At 41.0% G+C, this 23,989-nt stretch overlaps 1 protein-coding gene across 8 annotated transcripts in view; it reads right to left on the reverse strand.

The window, feature by feature from the left end:
- Positions 1 to 23,989, reverse strand: part of UTRN (utrophin) — a 701,048-nt gene that overhangs the window by 128,104 nt on the left and 548,955 nt on the right. For all 8 annotated transcript variants that reach the window (XM_066595903.1, XM_066595904.1, XM_066595902.1 and 5 more), the window contains one exon: positions 4,008 to 4,069. In XM_066595903.1, the coding sequence (XP_066452000.1) occupies positions 4,008 to 4,069 (62 nt within the window). The remainder of the gene's footprint in view (positions 1 to 4,007; positions 4,070 to 23,989) is intronic.

Raw genomic sequence — 23,989 nt, forward strand, 5'->3', positions numbered from 1 at the left:
GAGTACAGTTGAAGTATAGGGATGTTTTTGGTATACAGTACATTCAAAGACGTACATTTTGGAGTTTCATTTTTAATATTTCTTTTCAGATGCATCCAAATGTATATAATGCATAAAAAGTATGCTACATGTTTGGATTCTTCTACCTAATAACTTCTATTAAAAAATTAAATTTATTAGCTTTGCAGTGATATTCCGGAATACTTTGTTAAATGTTTTCATAATTAAAGGGATTGTCTGGTTAAAAATTAACTTTGTAAAATTAGATTCAAATAGTTTTAAGCAATAAGACTAAGGGCACTTTCCTGCCTTGGCATTGGCAATCCTGCGCTGCATTTCGGAATTGTGATGCTGTGGCCTCTGATTGGTAGTCAGTGGTCTAGTGGTCTACTAACTACCACTGTCAAGTCAATATATACCTGGAGAAACACTGGACTGCAGCGCAGGATTACCTGTCCTCAGCCCCACTGGAGCTGAGGACAAGTACCCTTTGTTTTAATGCTTTAAACCATTCAGATGTAATATTACAAAGTCAATTTGTAGCCAGAAAACCCCTTTAAAACAAATGCATACATTGAACGGAGATCACAAATCTTCTGAGAGTAAGATAAATTCTGTTGGTGGAACCAGACCCTTAAGAAGTAGTAGGCAGGAAAATGGACTTCAATCACCATTAAGGTCCTTTTACACACAACGATTATCGCTCAAAATTTGCTCTAAGGCTGGGTTCACACAGGGCGGATCTGCCGCGAGGAATTTGGCCGCGGCAAATCCGCCCGCGGCCGCTAATCTCGGGATTAGCCAACCATGTGGACGAGATTTCTCAGAAATCTCGTCCACACGGGACGGCCAATCCGCTGCGGTAAATCTGGCTGAAACCGCAGCTGCGGCCGCCGCAGCCGCGGTATCAGAAGATGCAGCATGTCTATTTACCTTTCCTTTTTTGTTTATTTTCGTCGCAGCCGCGCTCTCCTCTATGGGAGCGCTGGCCGCAATGGAAAAGCAAGCGGCCGGGCCGCTTCAAAGCCGCCGCGGCTTCAACCACGGCGGTTCTCCCGGCGGTAATCTCGCGGTTTTTGCTGCGGCCAAACCGCGAGATTTCCGACGGGAATCCGCCCTGTGTGAACCCAGCCTAAAACCATCTTTTGAGCGATAATCGTTGCGTGTAAATGTGTCCCCATTGTGCATTTCTTGTCCATCGCTGAATTCAGCTCAGCTTAAAATCCATTGTCTCTGATAATAGGGACCACATGCTGAGTTCTCCGCTGAGCTCTCAGTGGGCAGTGCTGATAAGATTCTTTCCGCTGCTGTCCTGCTGGAGAACAATAGTGATGTATTTAGAGAACAGACCACCTGCTGTTCTCTAAATACATGCAAATAAAGCTATCGTATATTCCGGCGTATAAGGCGACTGGGCATATAAGACGACGCCCCCCCCCCACAACTGTCACCTTATACACTGGGAATATGGTGTAGGAAAAGAAAAAAGCATTACTCACCTCCTGCGGCGTTTTGCGGCGCTGCTGCAGGCTGTCGCTCCCTCCTGGTCACCGACAGAGTATTGCTTTCTGGATGCGGGGCTTGAAATCCCTGCCTCCAGAAAGCAATGCTCTGTCGGCGTCGAGGAGGGAGTGACAGCCTGCAGCAACACCGCTGAATGCCGTAGGAGGTGAGTACTGCTTTTTTTTTGGACACTGTATACGCAGCGTATAAGACGACCCCTGACTGCAGAGCAGAGTTTTCGGGGTTAAAAGGTCTTATACGCCGGAATATACGCTACTCAAACAAAAACTAACACAAAAGATTTTTGTCAGTATGGTTTAGCACTAGAGATGAGCGAACGTATTCGGATAAGCACTACTCGTCCGAGTAATGTGCCTTATCCGAGTATCGCTGTACTCGTCTTGAAAGATTCGGGGAGCGCCGCGGAGCGGGGAGCTGCAGGGGAGAGCCGGGAGGAACGGAGGGGAGATCTTTCTCTCCTTCTCTCCCGCCCGCTCTCCCCTGCTCCCCGCCGCAACTCACCTGTCAGCAGCGGCGGCACCCGAATCTTTCAAGACGAGCACAGCGATACTCGGATAAAGCACATTACTCGGACGAGTAGTGCTTATCTGAGTACGTTCGCTCATCTCTATCTAGCACATAAAAAAAGGATGTGTCAACGCAGAATTAGTATTTTTATATAGGTGCTCAGGTTAGTGCATTTTAAATAGATGGATTTTGATTGATAGTGTATTATTGTTTGCTAATTATTGGTCTCTGGTTCAACGCATTTCCCTACTAGATTGGTAGTTCATCAGGAACCTTTTTGACCAGCACCCTAACAGAGGTTTGACAGATGTATACTCTCTTATATAGAAGAAACCCAGCTAGACTTATGTAACATCTGAGTATAAGATAATCTTAAAAAAAAAACAGTTAGACTCAATAGTGAGTCAAAAGGAGAGAAAGAGGCATATTTTTTGTATGTATGTGCCACGATCATACCTCTGGTCCACCATCAGGGCCACAGGCTTTATTATTTTGTTCCATTATCAGAGAGCTGGCTGACTATAGGGTTAGCTTTAGAGTAGACTGAAAGAATTACTAATCTGAGGATCCTTTTCCTGTTCTAGATCCTTTTTAAATAGTAGAGGCAGAAGTGAGCGAAAGAAATTGGGGTGAAATGGGCGATATTTCTTTCTCTAGTCCATATTAGGAGTTTATCACGCTTAAGAATTGCGCTTTAGCCAAGGATATCTCCTTCAGCAAATTCTCTGCCAACACTTCTATATTTAGAAATCTCTTTTTTTTGGTAGTTCCTCAGCTCTCTCTCCTTTTTTCTTCGTGGGACTGCCATGTTGGACAATTACCATTCCATATGAGGAGCTTGATTTGTGCTGATCAGGGCACATACATACAAAAAAGATTCCCATTATAGCCTCTCTTTTTGACTCACTATTGAGTCTAATTGTATTTTTAAGATTATCTTATACTCAGATGTTTTGATATATAATTTGTATAGTCTAAGATTACAGGTCGCATGTTGTAATGGTTTGGGTTGGCAATGGTGGTGGGTCGTTTTCTTTTTTATATCTATTTATTTTATTTTATAATTTTTAAAAAACTTTTTCTGTACCAATTTTTTTAACATCTATGTCCCCCATGATGTCATTTAAGACCTCTGGTGGTCATTCACAATGTCTCTTTTTTTCCCTTAATTTCACACTTTTCCATTGTAGCTAGGGCATCCATAGGAGCAGCATCTATAGGAGCCCCAGTTACAGAAAAAAAACATCCCCCTGTAGTGATAGTAGCCACTATCAGATCTGATATGGATTTGCTAGGACTCTGCAGCTCTAGGACCCTGCTTTCTCTCTTTATCAAAAGGCGCTCATTGAGTGCTATGTAGTCTGCAAAAGAGAGGGAAGAAGTGATTAAAAACCACTGCTGCCTTCTCCTCTGGGTCCTTGGCTGTGTCTCACAGCTAACGACCCCAACTGCTCTTGCTAGATTGCAGGGGCTTTAATCTTGCACTGTATGTTTACCATCGGCCATTATTAAAGCCCAGGACCAAGCGCCATAAATTTATTGTGCTTGGTCTTTAAGGGGTTGGGTGTCATTTTGCAAAATACTTAGAAGTACAATGGGTATTCTGCACTCGAAAGAGTTGGCTGGTAAAGAACAAACATTTTCATGTACTCTATTAGAACATCCTGAATTAAAACAGGAGAATCTCTGATTGGAGACTTCCATCAATTAGCTTGGGTGGATTAGTTACAAACAATGTGTTTCTGGATGATTCAGCCTACTGTATATTAAAGAAACAACCCATTGACTTCAATAGGCATAATGCAATGCTTCATTTTGTTGTGGTGCTGCAGGGGAAGTAAACACTCCCTCCTATTTTCCCAACATGTTTCAGCAACAGCACAATGGCTTATTGTCAAGGCACCCAAAGTGGACAACCTATAGGTTCCATAAGTTAAACCCATCTCTAGTTACATGGATAGCAAGGTTTCACTTACCAAGTGATTGAAAGAGTTCAGTCATTTTAGGGTGGTCCCAGCAAGTGGTCTGTGTTTGATGACTGCAAATTAAAAGGACAACAATAAATGAGTTTTGCCTTTCCTGTCTTTTTCTTTTCAATGTGACAAGTTACTTTTGTTACATTTAGCACTAGAGATGAGCGAGCGTACTCGCTAAGGCAAGTAACACTCGAGTGAGTATTGCCTTTTACGAGTACCTGCCCGCTCATCTCAAAAGATTCGGGTGCTGTCGGGGGTGATCGGTGAGGAGAGAGAGAGAGAGAAAGAGAGAGAGAGAGAGAGACAGAGTCATTCAGCAAGGGAGATTCCCTTTCTTGCTCCCTGAATGGAGCAGGATGCACGGAACCCCCGACACAGATATGAAACCATCCTAACAGAACTGTATTTTTCAAACAAAAATAAAAAATAGGGAATACTTTACCTTTAACTGAGAGATATCAAAGCTTATTTGTTTGCAGCATATTTTAATGTATTGCTCTACATGCATGTGTGCTTCTAATTATGGTATGCTATTACTGTACATGTGTTTGATAAACATGGAGCTGTTAATTAGAACTTGTATGTACTCAGAGGAAGTGATATTTTTAGGACACCTCCCCACACTCTCCATCACAAGAATCAAGGACAAATGTTCATTGTAGTAAAATTTGCACACAATATATACTCTATAGATTGGGCCATAAAATGGCTAAAAGGCAAGTGGGTTTTCATATAGAACTATCCTAAAAACAGAAAGCCAGAATCTAAGGAGTGATGAAGGAAAAATGATGTTGACATTAATTAATTACTTTTACGTCTGATCCAGTGCCAATAAATTATTAAAGCTGTAGCTACATGGACTTATTTTTGTCTTTTCCAATTTAATTTAGTATTAATCAACAGCATTACTGTCATACTGATGAAAAACACAGCTACAGTATTGCCCATGTACTATGCAAACCTTTCTATCAAAACTCTGCTGAAATGACTAAACCATTTACAGAGCCTCAGATAAAACCTCCACATAAGAGAATAGCATCTCAATAGGATGGGTTCAAACTGAAACCATCTTTTCTCCTGGCGATGCTGTCTGATCTCACTTTTCCTTGTACTGCTCCCGTACACCCAATTCTGCTGCTCGCTACTTTGTTCTCAGTGCAATGTAATGACTTCCTTCCTTGCTGTAAGCAATGTTATAATCCCTTCTTTCTCAAACTATCTTTCTTCATTGCGCTCCTTAACACGTTCTGTCTACCCTTAGGGTTGCCATTGTTAGTAGCAGCCATATGTTTTCATGTTGACCTATTAAAGGTGCACTTAAATTTTCCAGACTGCCGTTAAATTTCCTTTATTTACATACAAGGCTAAAGAGACACAATATAAGATGCCAAAGTCTAATGTTAACATTATAGAGGTCATTTATTAATGCAAACTTGCATAGAGTCTACATACCCAGAGACTCCAGTGAACACTGGGACTACTGGTATGCATAAAATAACTGCAAGGTGGGAGGTTGAGTATGTAGACAAATGCTGTACCACTCACTTTGTAGCTATGGACACGGAGATACAGCATTTGTAATGGACAATAGGGCTTCTACTCCCATTGGCCACTATGGATCTGTCAGTAGACTTCCTAGCTTGGAATATACACACGGGGAGGACTGGCTACAATCAGGGTTGCACTAGCATCAGGTGTACTTTGTCTAAAGAAGCACTCTTTTTTGACAGTAGGGAGACAACACTTTGGTAGGTATGCTATGTACCCTACATTGAACCCTGCAGTAAGTGAGTAGAAGAACCATGGAACAGGTGAGATGTGCCTTGTTATGAGGCTGGCATTATAGGCCTTACTAGGAGTGCAAGGAATGGGGACTACTATGATTCTGGCATTGTAGAGACTATTATAAGACTGTGTAATACTATGAGACTGGCACTTTGTTAATATAACAGTACTGCCCTAAAGATACTGTATAAGCAAGAGTAGATTGCGTAGATATGACCATAGTATTCATCTTAATGAAAATACTTGTCAAGGTAGGCTGTGAATGCTCCATATACAGATCCCTACAGTCAGATTTCTCTATTTCTTATATTAATATATAAACAAACACACATATAAGATAAAGTTATTCAGTACGAACCATGAGTAGCATGAACTCAGGACAGGGATGCCTGTTGCCCCAGGGGTCTTTTATACTGAAATGCTAAAGTGTTTCAGAATAAATACACTTTCAAGTTTAACTAAGAGCTAATCTGCGAGTCACAGTAGCGGGCCACACCGGTCTTTCCCCATTCATTACATGAAGACTGACAACTCTTCTTCCTGCGTCTGCATGCAGTGGGCAGGAAGGAGTCGGTGTGGTCACCCCCATGACTCGGAGCTCAGCCCTGAGTCAAACTTCCAAGTAGAATAAAACATCCACAGGGGCAATGGGCATACCTGTCCCAGTATTATGTTACTCATTGTGAACCAAATGAAAGAACCCTTTTAAATAAAGGATTAATTTATTATTTCAGCATAACAACTTTTTCTGAATTGAATTTCACCAGTTTATTCTCAAACTTTAACAAGTCTATAAAATACGTAATCTGGAACAATTTCCAACTATCGACTTTTTTATTATAAACTAAATACCAAAAATGTGATTTCATGCTTGAACTAGTTGGATTCATCCAAGTACATATCTGTGCCAAACTGGGCAAACTGAAAATCTACTGCTCCTTTGATGTACTGAAAGCACTTGGACATTGTATACATCCTACATTTCAATGATGTATGCTGGTTTTCTCTTTGATGTTTGTGAGCGTATTTGTCTTCTAATATCACTGGAGTGTAAATGTCTTACACATTAAATGGCTCTTACAGGCAATGTTACCTTAAAATGCGTTGCTGCCTTTATGTTCTAAGAAATTCCATTCTAGATTCTCACCTCAATATTAAAACCCCTTTGAGGTATTACAGCAAAATGTCCATTAATTCCTCAAAATGACATTATTCTGAAGTCTAGTCACTGAAATGGCACTTAAAAAATGTTCTGGGCATAGTTAATATTCATATTCATGTACTGGAGTAAAAAATGAGAAATGCTGTTCTACTGATTCAATGATGGAGTGAAGTTCCAAGGCATAAAGTAATAAAAAAAGACACGATGTAAGATAACTACTGTAAAACCTTTGGAAAAATTAGCATTTTCTTGATAGGTTATTGTTCTATGGGCACAAACTGAGAGTTTGCCGTGTACAAGAGTATACCATACCGCAAATATTTATATTTTCCATGCTAATAAAAAACACATGCAAAAGTTACACGTACAGCATTTTTCTTGTAAAACGTATTACAATCGCAGAAAAAAAATGCAGGTTTACGAGTGCGATATGGTTCTGAATTTCTTGGGCTCTTTCCCTTGTAAATATAGCCTTACGCTGAATTTTGTGAACATGAAGAGGGCACCACACAACAATGTTGGTACACACACTTCTCTTCTAACAATAATGGAAAGGGACCGGGGGCACTAGATGTGATACAGGCGTGCATGGAAGTATACAGGTTCCATATGGTATTCTGCGGCATATCGCTCCATTTTTGCTGTAACTGAGCCTCTAGATTGTGCAAACTCATAGACTGTTGAGGTTGCATCCCATATAATCCCATACATGTCCTATTGGCGATAAATTGGAGGACTAGGCAGGCCATGGAAGTATAGCAATGTTGTAGAGGCATTCCTATAACACTCTTGTGTGTGCAGATGAATATTATCCTGGTGGAAAATGCCTCTTAGAAGCCCCGCTATGAGAGGAATACATATTGCTGAGAAGTCATTGTCCCTCGTACCTCTACTTGGGGTGACTGACTGTCTTATGCGATGGCCCACCAGACCATCACACCAGCAGCGGGGGCAGTATGCCATTCCACAGCAAAGACAGAACTGAGGTGCTCCCTCCCTAGGTCTCCAGACATGAACAGGGCCATCGTCAGTGCCCAAACTAAACCTGGATTGTCACTGAAGACAATTTGGTTCCACTCTGTAGCAGTCCAGTTTCCTTTTTCACAAAACCACTGTAAATGGAGGCGACAGTGGGTGAGTGTCAAAGGCAGTACACGTAATAGGTGCCGCAAGACCAAATGTCCTTCAAGCAAGGACTTGCAAATGGTTCCGACAGAAAAGGGGGCCTATAACGATGGTGCCATGTGTCTTTGGAATATGGACAACAAAACAGTTGGAGCTGCTCATGCTTGTTAGACGATCCTCTGTATTGGTAGTCAAGGGTGTCTTGAGCCTGTTTGCCTTTTGTGCATGCCCTCACGCATCTACTAGTCCTTAACACTCTGGTCAGAACAGCCCAGGAGGTGGGCAATTTGTCGATATGACCATCCAGTTTCTCACATTCCAGTTATGTACCCCCTCTCAAACTCTATTAACTGGATGAATTCTCTTCGATTGCATCGTAGAGGCGTCTAGTGGTTAGCATTATCTATACAAGCGGTAAAAGAGGTCACTACACACAAGTAGCCTCAGACAGCCTTTTTATAGGCCATGGGTGGAACCACTTTTAGGTCCTCAGGTGACTAGACTGTTCATCTAATTGTGACACAACTCTATTCATTTACATATCTGCCTGAGATGGAACTGTATGCTGAGCTTTTCAGCAAAGTGACAACTTCTAGGGACTGGATTGTTTTTTTTTTGTTTTTTTTAAAGAGTGCAAGTGGGTTCAGAGGATGTCTGTTTCTGTCGCTATTCATTGTAAGATGTGATTCTCCTATAAGGGCACTGTGGCAGGCTAACAAGTAACTGAATGCTACGGTAGTTTTATGGGAACTCTGAGAGGTACTGTGGCTGTCGGTTCTGGAGAAACCATAAGTGGAGGCACTATGGCTACCTCTACAATTTTGACAATGTTAGTATTTGAAACTGTATCATACTTGTGGTGATACCAAGCTTAAATCAAAAGCATTTCATATATAAGTCTGTCTAGCATGTGGCAAAATCCCACATCACTGATCACAGTCCTAAAATCAAAAGATGTCAAACTATTATTATTAACAAGACATCTTTCCATATGGGGCCATCTTGTCTCCTTTTGGGCACTGTCTACAGTAACTTTTATAGTATTCACAGAAATGAATTCACCAAATTTGATAAGAATTAAAATGTACTGTACGTATGTGTGTCTGTATAGAGATTTTACTGAAGGACTACTTCTGTATGTGTTCCATAATAGAATGAAGAAATCCGTAATGGTTATCCACAAGCGATGTACAATTCATAATTGTTTCGGGAGGTAAATTACACCTGGATATGAGGAACCGCTCATGCAGACGTTGATAAATATATTAAATAGATGAAATGTATTTGCTAGTTGCAAGGTGTTCTGTAGAGATATGACTAAATCCAACAGCAGAAAACGGCACGAAGAAATGAGAAATAGTCTGTTTCTTCTAAAGGCACTAAAAAAAAACCTCTTGGCAACAATGATGCCGTTCTGTGATCAATATTGATGGAGACAGATGAGTAGAAAAGATTCCTTCATCTTTGAAGAAATTGTTTTTATTCCATTATGATTTTGGCAGCCTTTCAAACGTGTTACACTATAGCACAAGTAATCCTTTTGTCAAACCCTCAACCGAAATCAATTTGTTCTTTTATTAGAGTTCCCAATTAATGTAATTTATAGTGAGGTTAAAAAAAGATAGGGAAGAATTGCATGATGACTAGCCGTCACCGGGCAGGAGGCTGCATTCTCTGAATTCGACAGGCAAGCATCTTTTCACGTAACCCTGGAGTGACAGAGACCGATTCACTAGAACATTATCTGACTACTTAAAGTTCAAATATTAAGCGAAGACAATCATTCATGGCGGAGGTTGAAAATGTTGAAGCAGATAAATCTGTAAGTTTTAGACAATGCACATAACCTAAATCCTCTTCTAGATAGAGAAGAGAAAATCAATACATGGCAGTAAGGGATCAATTCATAACAAGAATCACATAATACATTAAGCTGGCTTCACACGGGCGTATTTGTGCGTGCTGCAATACGCAGAGAATGGAACCCATTGATTTCAATTGAATTCATCGGTAACCCTAAAATAAAACTTTTATTAATGAATAAAATAATTCTAAGGAGGCCAAAAAATCTAGGAGAAACAAACTACCAAGGAGGAGAGACCAGGCTCTATTTGAACTGCTGGCCCATCTACTCTCTCTAGTCTGATGGTATACTGCCAATCCAGTCAAGTCAAAAGTGCCATATGTGATTGCCAATATCTCTTGATTCCAATGGGTTCATTCACATTTCCATATTTTGCATGTACATTTTGTTCGTACAAAAAAACACCTAGAACATGTTTTCTTGCGTATTCGCGCACCAAAGTTCTCCATAGAAGTCAATGGGGAGTATGCAATACAAAAGGAAATGCGTGAAACAAGACTAATTAGCCATTTCAATCAATGTGTCTTTGTTTGCCGCATGCAAATAAACATAATTTGCAGGCCCAAAAAGTACAATAAAATACGCCAACGCGTACGCAAAAAAGCATTGTTTATTCTACAACATCGCTACGCTCAGGTGTGCACAAAAATGCATACGCACGTGTAAAGCCAGCCTAAAACTATTAAGTCTGCAAACAATATCTTCTACTGTAAACTATGTGTAAGGAAGCACAGTGCCCTTAGCGGCGTGTAAGCTATGAGTTTAACCGGGTACATTGCCACTGCTGAAGAAGGTCAAAAAAAGATCTTGATAGTCTTTTAGCCCTATAAGCTAAGTTTATGGGCTGAAAGTAAGTGACCCGTTGAGTCCAGGGATGTAAGTGTGATACCTATCTTCCCCCTCGTTCCTCCAGCGACTTTGATGAAAGCCGCTGTCGCTGCTAAGTGGAGCTCCTGTTCTAATTTTATACCGGGTGGAATACTTAGCAATGCAACGCAATGCACTGAGCGACGGCTTCCAGCACTGAAACTGGGGGAAAGACAGGGAAGGTAAGTATAACACTTACATCCCCAGACCTAGTGGGTCACCTACTGTCAGCCCATAAGCTTAGCTCATAGGACTAAAAGTACGTGACAGTCTCTTTTAGTGGCTCATAAGGTTTATGTTCCCTATATATGGAAACCAGTACTATGAATGAAGCATTATAGTTCAGGGCCGACCCTGGATTATGTTTGAGTCCTCTACAGAGTTCACCAGCCTGCTTCAATAGACCTACTCACGAGCCTTGAGGGGGACACAGGTCCGCCGGAATAAGGGACCGACAGGAATGCGCTCAAGGTGCCCCCTCCCACCCTCTCTTTTTTTTCTCTCTCCCTTGGTTATTGTGTATGTGTGTTATGTTGTTATTGTTGGAGTGTGTTACTATTCTGTCATACCCTTTGTTTTTCCTTTCCCTTTTCTAATGAATGGGATTTCTATGTTATTAACTGTAACATTCTATTATAATATGCCCCCCCCCCCCTACTCCTCAGTTAGTTTTGCACCGATATAGTAAAAGAATTGACTGGGGGGGGGGGGGGCTAGATGTACTATTTGTTCCATTTGTCATTTCTTGTTAATTTGAAGATTCTCCTAATTCTTGTACATGTGAATTGAAGGTCCTGCGAGATCTGTTTTAACATCTATTGCTATTTCTTAATGTCTGTGAAATATTTGAAAAATGTAATAAAAGGAGATTAAACATGGTTCAGGGCCTAGTTAAAAATTTTGTATTGGGGCGCGGCAGCATCAAATTATGCCTTTGGATATTGACCCACACGTCCTCCTAAACAATAATCAAAATACAATCATAATCAACACAAAAATCATTATATAACTTAATTTACATGCAATTCTATATAAGACTCAGTATAAATAGTTTTGTGTAACTAATAACTATTTTACTACATATATAGTTATATACACACACACGGTACACAGGAAAATTGGCAGATCAATGGGCAGTCAGTAATTATATTTTAGAGTAGAGGTCTGTGGACATGAGGCCTTAATTACTGGTCCCCATAATTTATATTTGGTGTACAGTAGCGTAGTCATCAGATAGATAGTACTCTTCCGGATACTGTATACAAACATATATAACAGATACACAGAATATATATAATAAATACAGGAGGATAGGAGGATCAAATCAAGAATTATCTACACAAGCTACTTTGCAGAATGGGAGAAAACTTGATCATCTCATCTGTTTCACACTTTAATCCAATCAGACTCAGATGACATCCTGCATGAAGTACGAAGACTCCAGCAAACTGCAACATGCCGGAATCATCTCGCTGCTTACTTTTTTCCCAAACAGTCAAATTAAATATTTGTTTTTAATTGTTATTTTCATCACCTCATCAAGGTAATCCATTCGCAAGAATTAAACAGCATCACAAATCAACATGCAATTTGTTAATTACGGAATGCATAATTATTAGTTTTGTTAGCTCGCAAACTGCAATCTCCAAAAAAGTTAAGGAATTTGTGAGTCTCCTCACATCTCCATGTTAAGCAGCTCATACATGGTATATTTCAATAGATACTGTTTTCATGTGCACGTTATCATCATCCAGTAGGTTTATAAAGCGGATAATCAGATTTTTGCCCCTTTGTTACATGGGAACTGAGAATACAGACGATTCACCATCTGAATCTGCTGTTACTTGGAGGAAACTTATATGGCAGTCGGTATTTTTTCGTTTTTATTTCCGTTATTTTTTATATATATTTTAGGCCGCCTTCACACCAGCGAAAAAAATTGTGCAATTTTTAAGTAAAACAAGAGTGAGAGAAAAACAGAATTATGAAACCCATAATTTTCAATGACTTCATTCCAATGTACGATGTTTTCTATCATGTGATGTTGCGAGATTTAGAAATCGCAGCCTGCCCCATCTTTCTCCGTTTTGCTATTTTAAATTTTTTTTTAATCGCTCATGTTTCCCTATGGAGCCTCTGATTTATCGCATCACAAGACACAAACTCGCAAAGTATGTACGATGTGATGCATTTTTAATATTAGTAATTCCTGATGTAGTCTATCGCGTGAGAAAAATGCGAGAGAAATTCGGAAGCTGCAGCGATGCAAGATTATTTTTCAGGAAAAAGCATCGCTGACGCTCAAACATTGCATGAGCAAATATGCGATATCCGCACAAGTTTCTCGTGGTAATATCGCGCTTGCCTATGTGAAGTTAGCCTTTGGGCTCATTCCCATGAGTGTATATACGCCACTAATCTACTCACGATTTTTTTTTACATGCGTAATTCCCGTGAATAGAACCCGTTTATTTTAATGGATTCATTCAGATTTGGGTATTTTCGTGGTGTATTTCGGTTGCGTAAAAAAAAAAAAAAATTTCAACATGGCCAAAGTTTATCAAGGTAGGCATAGGTGCCAATATTTTTGTATATTACTTTGCTGTACAGTAATGCTATAATTACTTTGCCCACTGGCCCTTTTACACAGAGCGATTATCTCTTGATCGTGTAAACGCTGCCAGCGACTGAATAACGAATGACAATTTGTTTATTTACCGTCATTCGGTTTAGGCAGGCATAAAAATCAGATGCCGATCAATGTGTGTGAACAGGCAGTCATTCATCTATAAAAGTGAATGCTGAAAAAAGTGGAAGGAGGAGCTTCCCCATGGTGGTGTCTTTAGTTGGCAAATGTCCGTGATTTATTGGTGGCAGATATACAGATGCGGAGATGCCGCCAGCCAGTCTAAAGCTGTGGATAACAGATCATGTGATATGCGGGAGGTGGTTGGAAATCTGGCGCTAGTGCATCTCTCTCTGGGAGGGGGGTGAGTATCAATAGGAATGTGAACGATATTCTTTATTATACAAAATTCACACGTTTCGAGGCACTGCCTCTTCTTCAGTTAAGATATAGTGAAAAGGGGGGAAACAAAGTTAAAAAAAAATTAAAGTAAGCAAGGAATAATATAAAGTAAAATAAAGTAAATAAAAATCTTGATCTTCCACTTTACTTTATTCTTTTTTTCCTTGCAAATTTTCACTTTATAACCCTCCCTTTTCACTAGATCGTTCATTATAGTGTCTTACCGCAGCCTAACTGAAGAAGAGGCTGTGCCTCGAAACGTGTTTTTAACGATGGTCCTTAAATTTTATACAATAAAGAATAACATTCACTCTCTTATTGATAATTCTTGTTGAAGATTTTTAACCACTTTACGTTATGCTGAACGGAAGTTGATGGCTGGAATAATCTCCGGCCGACTGCACCTTTAATCAGTGAAATAAATTATTGCTCCTGTGTGAAAGCACAGGAGTGATAATCATTAGGATGACTGTCAAGACACGTAAGCACCCAGCAGTCGTCCTATGTGTATTCACAACAGTCTTTCCATGTTTGTCCAGTGTCAACTCTTTATGGCCCATTTACACGCAACGATTTCTGCTCAAAATGAGTGAACGTGAGTGATAATCATTACGTGTAAACGTGAAGTCATCATGCACTTTTCCTTCACTTGTCGTTGGTTGCTGAGTTTCAGCCTGCATAAAAATAGTCACTAGTTCGTTCACTTGTCGTTAGGTTTAAACGCCAGTTGTTAAGTCCTTCAAACAACTTAAGCGGAGGGCTGATTGTTTGCCCAGTTAAACTAAATGACTCATACAAAAGCCAATCGACATACTGCCACAGTAGACAATGGCCTTTTCTTTGCATTAATTAAAAACAGCTCATCTAGAGATTCTTTGCATAAACATACATCCGCCTCAGCAAACAATTGTCCACTTATCTTTACATATAAACACTACCAAAGGACCCAGGGAATGAGGGAAATGGTGAGGATTTCAAAGGATTATCTTTACTAAAGACTTATTATTTGAAAGCAAAAAAGTCATTGAGTCTTTCGTTTGTTCGTTCAAACTACAATCCTTGCATTTAAATGGGCCTTTAATTTAGGATCCTTAATCGAACTCATTGAGTATAAACCATTTCTAACACCTCGTTCCGCAACACATCTAGCTGTGGGTAATCCCAGAACGCGGATGAGATAGGCAGGATCCAGAACACATTTCTCACATTTGTCATCTGATCTGATCGCAATACTTTTAAGGAAAAGATGAGTCGTTAACACTGTGAAGAATGTACAACTGAGAAACGGCTTTCACCGAGAGAGATACTTTTATAACACTATAGCTGTCTTTTATTATGTCAACCACATTTATGGGAATGATATATTAGACCTTATCACCTACAAGCTAATAGGCGTAAAGTGGTTCTAAAATCCTTTTCTGTGTCTGACAAAAACTTTTTCAAACTCTGCACAGATACACTGCATAATATACAACAGAAAAAAACAATTAGGGCCGGTTTTACATCTATGTTGGAACCTCCGGTTGGAAGTTCCTTCTCAGATCCTGCTCAAAATACCAAAAGAAAAAGCTATGCATGCAGTACTTTTTCATCCATCTATAAGCTGGGCAGCTGAGCGATAACCAAACGGACCCCATTATACTCAATAGGGTCCATTCGGCACTGTTCGGCCGCAGGGATTCCCCTTTCATACTCCTCGAACGGAGCAGGAAAGCGGAACCCCAAGCACAGATGTGAAACCACCCTAAGATATTCAGCCTATGCTTCAAGTAGTAAATGCGAGATATTTCACGAGCTACACTGTATAGAATTATATCAATTCTGGAAATCAGACGACATATTGGGTATGGGGTAAAATGATATGAACATGGGCCGCTCTGTATTAAAGAATGTCCTGTGCAGTATTGTAAATTAGGATCTGTGAGTACGTTAGAACACAAAGTCATGTACAATCGGTCATACCATTCTGGTGACCCCATATGGCTATAAAAGCCAAGCTGTCTATTACTAGAATTTGGCATTGACAACTTTGAACATCCTGTTTGGTTGTGTTTCATAGTGTTTGAGTTTGTGAGACACAGAATCCATGATGCTCTTCATCCCCAACTGCAATTTATAGAGATAATGGATTGTATTAAGCTGTTCTAGCAGATTTATATAGTAATAGTTATTGGAAATATAAGGCCGGTTTCACTCGGACGTATTTGCGCGCAAAACTTGCACACGCAATACACAGTGAAAATGAGGGTCATTATGGTGAGTGTATTTTGGTCATGCAAAAAACGATAGAACATGTTCCACCTTTCTGCACACCAAATGTCCCCATAGTTTATTGCACATGGGACACTCCCATACCCCAATTTAAAAAGCTATTTAGCCAAATGATGTTCCAGATGTGTTTTTTGTTCCACAGAATTGCGCAGTGTATTGCGCATTTGCGCACCTCCCATACACTTCTACGGGACCTTAGGTCCGCAAATGCACACAAAAACAGATAATGCTGCTTTTTTTCCACATGCGTGAAATGCGCACGTAAAAAAAGGGAAATGGGAACAAACCCATTAAAATCAATAAGTTCCATTTTATGCGTATTGTGCATGCAAATATATTAGTATAAAGGGGTCCTTATGCTGGTGATTATGATTAAGGCCAGGCTCACCCAGGCATATAATTACAGCGTAATACGGGCGCTGTATGCCTGAGTCGTACTTGGTAACTCACAGGCAATCAATTACATTGCCTTTCGCAGTTCTGATCACATTAGCATGGCGTAATACGCGAGCACAAGAAAGAATGTTGTGTTTTGCCACATATATACGCAAGGTAGAGCCCACTGTTCTCTATGGGTGTGTATATACGTACGCCAATACACAAATACAATGTGTTATACGCTTATGGCCATGTGAACCGGCCTTAGATGGCTTCTAATATTTTACCACCATTCAACTGAAGTAAAGAAGCCTCTTGGAGAGTGATGACACTCCTAGAGGATGAAGGGAGTATCAATCCTTCATCGCGATGTTGTTTTTATGTCCAACATTCAATGTTCCTCAAGGATAAAATAAAAAACCATTTGTGCTCCTTCCTAAGTTTATCTATTAAATGTCCACTTTTGGACATAACTTTACGCTCTGAGCTGATTTATTCCTTACTAAAGCCTTGCAACTGGCAGAGCTCGATTCTTGTAATCTAGAGCTCCGGCCCCGTATGCCCATCCAGCTGGCCGCTGCGGACAGCTCTGCAGGGACATTTTTATTATTCATTTACTTCCTAAAATGTAAAATTAAACAACTTTCTTCATTAAACAACAAACTGCATTACAATGTTCCTGTCGTGTTTACAATCTGTGCAAATAACGGGCATGCTCATTATCTCTGAATGATTTCGTTATGCAGCGCAAACAAAAAGTTGTCCAAATGTTTTCCGGATCGCTCGAATGGGGTTACAAATACACATACAGTAGAAATCCTCATCAAATCTCAGATGTGTGAATGAAATAGTGGCTTTAGGCCACCCTCACACCAATGTTTTTTCTTGCTGTGTATTTCGCGCGCATGATATAAGCAGCACTAAACCTCCACATATGCGCATGTTAAATCGACTACCCTTCTGTCTGCTGCCTGCCCTGACCTCTGGCCTTGAATTAGCATATTGAACCTGTTTTTCATTACCCAAGCTCCTGCTTGTTCCTCGTACTGAATTGTGTTGCCTGCTCTGACCTGGACTGTCTGACTACGCTCCTGTTCACACCCTCAAGTATTGTGCTTAGGCCTAAAGTAGCATTAGTTGCCAGAGTACTGGGACTATTTCACTGCCTGGGAATCCCACAGAGGAGTCCACATCCCAACTGGTGAAGACTGGGGTATCTCAGGATTTGAGCCAATGCCAAACCAGTCTCTTTCGTTGGATCCATATCCATTGATCCTGATGGTAGGCATGTATTCTGAATTTTAAAGGTATAGAAATGATAAAGTGTCAATAATGGATGCAGGTAAAAGAAGAAAATATATATAGTGGGATAGCGCATTGTGCCAACAATAGATATATGAAATATCTGGTAACTTGCCTAGCGTGGACGATTAGCCCCCGTGCAAAGAGGCTATCGCCACACCCAAAGTCCAAGTCTGTATATGAATATGGATCTTTATTCACATACAGACTTGGCGGTTACAAAATGTTAAAAGCTTGAGAAAGGCAAGACATTATCGCTGAAATGTGTTGAATACCCTGCAATTTTACTTTTTATTCTTCTCTTAACATTAATAAATAGCTAATAATTGTTGTTATCACCTTTGGTTGATCATCTTTAAATACGTTTCTTGTGAACGCAGGGATTCCTTCGTGTTTTGCTCTATCATTTAAAGGGGTTGTCCCGCGCCGAAACGGGTTTTTTTTTTTTTTAAACCCCCCCCCCCCGTTCGGCGCGAGACAACCCCGATGCAGTGGTTAAAAAAACCACCCGCACAGCGCTTACCTGAATCCCGGCGGTCCGGCGTCTTCATACTCACCTGCCGAAGATGGCCGCCGGGATCCTCTGTCTTCATGGACCGCAGGGCTTCTGTGCGGTCCATTGCCGATTCCAGCCTCCTGATTGGCTGGAATCGGCACGTGACGGGGCGGAGCTACACGGAGCCCCATTCAGAAAAGAAGAAGACCCGGACTGCGCAAGCGCGGCTAATTTGGCCATCGGAGGGCGAAAATTAGTCGGCACCATGGAGACGAGGACGCTAGCAACGGAGCAGGTAAGTATAAAACTTTTTATAACTTCTGTATGGCTCATAATTAATGCACAATGTACATTACAAAGTGCATTATTATGGCCATGCAGAAGTGTATAGACCCACTTGCTGCCTCGGGACAACCCCTTTAATAATGGGTGCAGAGTAAGGTGTATAGGAATTAAACATCAGCATGCTGCCTTATCCTGCAAAAAGCCAATGTCTGCTAACAGACTGCAATGCATTCCTCATTTCACTTAGTTCCTGCCAAGATATTGGGATGTGTAGAATTGTGTAGCCAGGGCCTTGGACACTGTCCATGAAACTACTGAAATTATTGGTGTCTTCACTCCTGCTGAGACAACCCGTAGTTGTATAATGATAATGGTGCCCCCAATACTGTGCCAACCAGAGCAAACTAGGCTAAAACCTGGATCCACAGAAACATCTACATTAAAGGGAATCTGTCAGCTCCTATGAGCCCCAAAAAACTAAAGTTATGGACCCACAAGAGCTAAAATAGTAAATGCAAAGCAAAGGTTCCCATAGAAGTCTATGGGAGCTGCGCAAATGTGTGCTCAATGCGCAATCCAGCTGGAAAAGGAACACATTTAGACCTCAATAGCCAAAATAGTCATTTAAGTCAGGGTGTGTCAACCTCTGCGCGCAAATGAAAATGCCCTCCGTGGGCAAAAAGAACATTACAACGCGCCAATATGCACTCAAATCAACCTTGTTCATAGTGCATTTTGCGTTGAACTTGCACATACGTTTTAGGGAAGGAGCCCTTATACTTACCTTCATTGGCGTTCCTCTGCTGTCCACTGTTAAAGCCACGGCTGCATTCAGATCGTGGGCTACATACTGAAGGTGTGCACAGAAGGACAGCACTAAACACAGAGAATAGAGCACACTGCTTTTATTGGGCTTGTTCCCATGAGCGTGTTTTGTGCACACAGAAAAAAGTAGGACCTGCTCTATCTTTCTGCGTTTCGCACGGCACAGGCCCCCATAGACGTCTATGAGAGGAGCGCAAATACGCACGTGGACGTGTGAAACACTGCGCAGAACTGCAAAAAAAGAATACATCTGAACCTCATTGGGCTAACAGCCTTTTAATTCATTGAAGGGGTGTGTTGCAGGCGTATGAACTGGCCCTGCGTGCACAAAAGGCATGTTATTAGGACTTAGACAAGCGCATGCACAAAAAAAACTCTCCACTATGGAGTGTATTTGTGCATGAACCAGTCAAAAGTCTTTTTTAGGCCACTCTCACACACACCGTTTTTTTACAGAATTTAGCGCAAAATTTCAATGAGGCTTCTTAGATGAGTGTTCGAATGCCGAATTTCGAACAAGGCAATTTTTTTACGCTGTCTGCTCTGTTTTAGTGCTTTTCAGTGCTTTTTAATGTAACTCATTGCAAAGATTGAGTGCATTAAAAATTGCTGGCGAACGCGTATGAGAATGCAGCATTTTTACAGACGCCAGTGTGAGAGCAGCATTGCAGTTGGAAAAAAAACAAAACAGAAAGATAGGGCAGGACCCATCTTTTCTCGCAAGTATCAAAAATACGCGAGAACAAATCCATTGAAATCACGATTGTCTGTTTAAGCACTCATGCGCAGACATGTGCAGAAATGTACATCATTCAACCTCGTTCATGTGTAAATACACTGCACTGCGACAATCATTTGTGCGCATACACTCATCTGAAGAAGCCCTAAGGGCTCCTTCAGACGAGTGCAAATGCAAAAACGCTCGCAATAGCGCGCCTTTTTAAGCTGTGAAGGTCACGCTACTGTGTGCAATTCTGCGCTTTTTACTGTCCTTTTTGCGCTGCTGGGGACCATTTATATCAGCATGGGATTCACCCACACCACGATTTAAAAGGTTGTGCAGCCTAATTATTCCCCAGTGTTTTCTATATTCACACGAAATTGAGCAGTTCATTGCGCGGGGATCGGGTGCGAATTCGCGCACGCCCCTGGACTACTATGGTGCCTTTAGTTTGCAAATGTGCACCAAATTAGAGCATGCCGTGTCTTTTTTTTTGTGAAAGTGGGAATGAAGCCATTGAAAATGGGTTATATTCTCTGAGCAAAGTGCGCACAGATTTTGCAAGTGCAAATGTGTGCGCAAACACACTTGTGTGAGTAAGTCCTAATAGTTACATCCCTGGATTCATGTAACATAGTATATAAGGGTGGCTTCACACGAGCGTGCACACCCACGTACATGCACAAACATGCACGAATGCAGGTCTGTGACCATTGCCTTCAATGGAGCCGTGGCTACTGCCAGTAACTCCATTGAAGGCAATGGTCTGCCGGCACCCCTTATTTGTTTTTCAGGGAAGAGCTCTAAATATAAGCTCTTCCCTGAAAAACAACCATTTAACCATAGATGACAGCTGCGGTAGGGGATCCAGCTGCCGAAACCCCGTAATTGCTCAGCCAATCACAGGCAGCTCTTTTAGCAGGTGGGGATTTTAAATCCCCGCTGCTCAAAGAACTGCATTGCAGAGCCGGGAACAGCGCAAAGAGAACGTGTCTGAGCCCTGGCAGCTGAAGGAAGATAAGTTTTTTTTTAACACTACTTTGCCTTGAAAAACAAGCCCTTCCCTGAAAAACAATTATGGGGTGCTGGCAGACCATTGTCTTCAATAGAGCCACCGGCAGCAGCAGCCGCGGCTCCATTGAAGACAATGCGTGCATTCACTATGGTGCACGCATTTCCTATCTTTGCAGGTGTACGTCTGTAAGGCAAGGACATGTGAACATACCATAGGGAATGCATTGGTTCTAATAGACGCGAGTTTTTGTGCGCACGTAAGCGCGCACAAAAACACGCTCGCGTGAAGCCAACCTAAGGCTGAAAAAAGATCTATGTCCAGCCAGTTCAGCCTATTACCCCCCAATGTTGGTCCAGGGGAAGGCAAAAAAGGCGAAAATTTCCTTCCTACTTCCATAACTTTAGTTTATAGGGCTCATAAGGGTTGACAGATTCTCTTAAATTCCGAAGTTTGCCACAAACTCAGATGTTTTATGTGAAAGCGAGGATTTTAAGTAACACAATGAATGAACTGAGGATTATACCGGCTTAATGGAAAAAGTCAGCAAAATACATAGGAGATGTCTGCACTAGTAAGGTGTTTGATCCCTTATTATGTAGTATTTCCGATGCTATTTCAGGACAAATCACACACATGAGCACGTCAGGTAGTCATTTCAATAAAAGGATAAAGTCTTCTACCCGGTATTTTCCGAGTCCTTCACACATGACATGGGTTTATGGGGAAAAAAAAACAATACAGACTTTCCAATTCTGAAATATCATAATGTCTTTTTTATCTCCAGATTTAAGCTCCTTCCAGTTATCTCAAAAGAACCTTCATAAATAACAAGTCTCTGTGCAATTCCTTTCAAGTGTTAGTTCAAAGTGTCATCTTCCTCTTTAATCAAGAGTAAAAAATGTTTTCCCATTTGATAGCTGAAAAGCTGAATTGCTAGGAATATGGAAAATCCTATGGTGATATATGATTTATATGTGCTTTTATCTGATACTGACGCATTTCATTTTTTTACCTTTTTGGACATTTTTGGACAAAAAGGTTGTGGTTAATAAATATTCCCCTTCATCCTGAATGGCAGCTCCAATATCTTATTGTCTAAGAAACAACTGATCAAATATTTAAAGAAACAAAAAGTCCAGGAATGTTTTTTGAAGTTTTTCTTGTACTTTGAAGAAAATCTCAGACATGATTTTATATTCCTTTGGGAGTTTCAAACATTTAAGCAAAACTGTGACACGGATGACAAAAATGCTCAATATTTTAAAGTCTGAATAAGCATTCTGATGGCGGAGTAACCAGGACCACATACCATATCCTGGACTTTTCTCTTTTCATGTAGCCAAGTGGGCAATTAAATCAATGAGAGTAAGGGGCAGACTGATAAGGCAACCAGCCAGTGAGGATTAAAAAGTGGATGTAGGCACAAGCTCTTTTAGGCCGACTTCGCAAGGACGTATCAGCACGCGCAAATTTTGCGTGCACAATACACAGTGAATAGAACTCATTGATCGCAGTGGTTTTATTCTCATGTGCGTTTTTTCCTGTGCATTTCAGTTGCGCAAAAAAATACATAGAATGCTCTATTTTCCTGCGCATTTGCACACCAACACTCTCCATAGAAGTCAATGGGGATGGGCAAATGCGCACACAATACGCTAGGAGATGTGTGATACGCTGCGTAATTGTGCAGGAAAAGGGCACATCTTGAACCCATTAGACTATTTGGCCATTTTAATGGCTGGGAGCATCGGTCCATGTTTTTTTGTGCACACAAATGTGCATGTACAAAAAAACAGCAAAATATATGCGCGTGCAAAAAAGCAACATTAGTTTTGCAAATACGCAGCACTCATGCATGCGCAAATACTCATATGCTTGTATGAAGCCAGACCAAAAGAAGCACAAGACGTTAGATTTAGAGATGAGCAAGTATACTCGCTAAGGGCAATTACTCGAGCGAGCATTGTCCTTAGCGAGTACCTGCCCGCTCGGAACAAATTCAGATGCCGGCACGGGTGAGCGGTGAATTGCGGGAGTGAGCAGGGGAAAGCGGGGGGAGAGAGATATCTCCCCTCCGCTCCCCCCCCCCCCCCCCGCTCTACCCTGCCGCTCCCCGCCGTCACCCGAATCTTTTTTTCCGAGCGGGCAGGTACTCGCTAAGGACAATGCTCGCTCGAGTAATTGCCCTTAGCGAGTATGCTCGCTCATCTCTAGTTAGATTGTTTAGCTCAACCCCTCTGTTTTATTTAGACTGGCATACATAGATGCATTTTAGGGCTGTAGTGCCCCTTCCTCAGTATTTACTACACACTCCCGCCAACACCAGGGTATACCTGCATTCAGCCTGTAAGCTTAGCTTATAGGGATGAAAGTAGGTAACAGAGTCTCTTAACTTTTTCTATAGGTCAGGGCAAGGATTTGTGTATTTTTCAGAGACAGGTTATAAATATTTGGGCTATAGGTTGTGATATAAGCTTACTTGTGTCTGAATGTTGCATTCTATTGCCGTACATTCTGAGCAGGTTTTACTATAAAGTTAAATATGCATGGAAAATAGTTCATGATTTCTAGTTTAATCACTTCAGGATCATTAATCTTAAAAAAATATCATCATCATGCCGCTTTCCTATATGCCTCCAGCTCAACATTAAAAGGGCTTGACATAACGGCAGAACCTTTACATTCCCGGCATAAAACAGCCCAACATTAATATGATGTACAGCTTCAATGCATGGGTAATATTGTCCCTCTCCTGAGGTTCTGCTAATGTAAATAATGCATAGTTGCCCCAACTTTTTATACCAGTTTGTATTTGATTTTTATGTCCAATGTGGGGCTCTTATCCTACATACTGGAAA

This window comes from Eleutherodactylus coqui, chromosome 3 (assembly GCF_035609145.1).
Source record: "Eleutherodactylus coqui strain aEleCoq1 chromosome 3, aEleCoq1.hap1, whole genome shotgun sequence".
Taxonomy (NCBI): domain Eukaryota; kingdom Metazoa; phylum Chordata; class Amphibia; order Anura; family Eleutherodactylidae; genus Eleutherodactylus; species Eleutherodactylus coqui.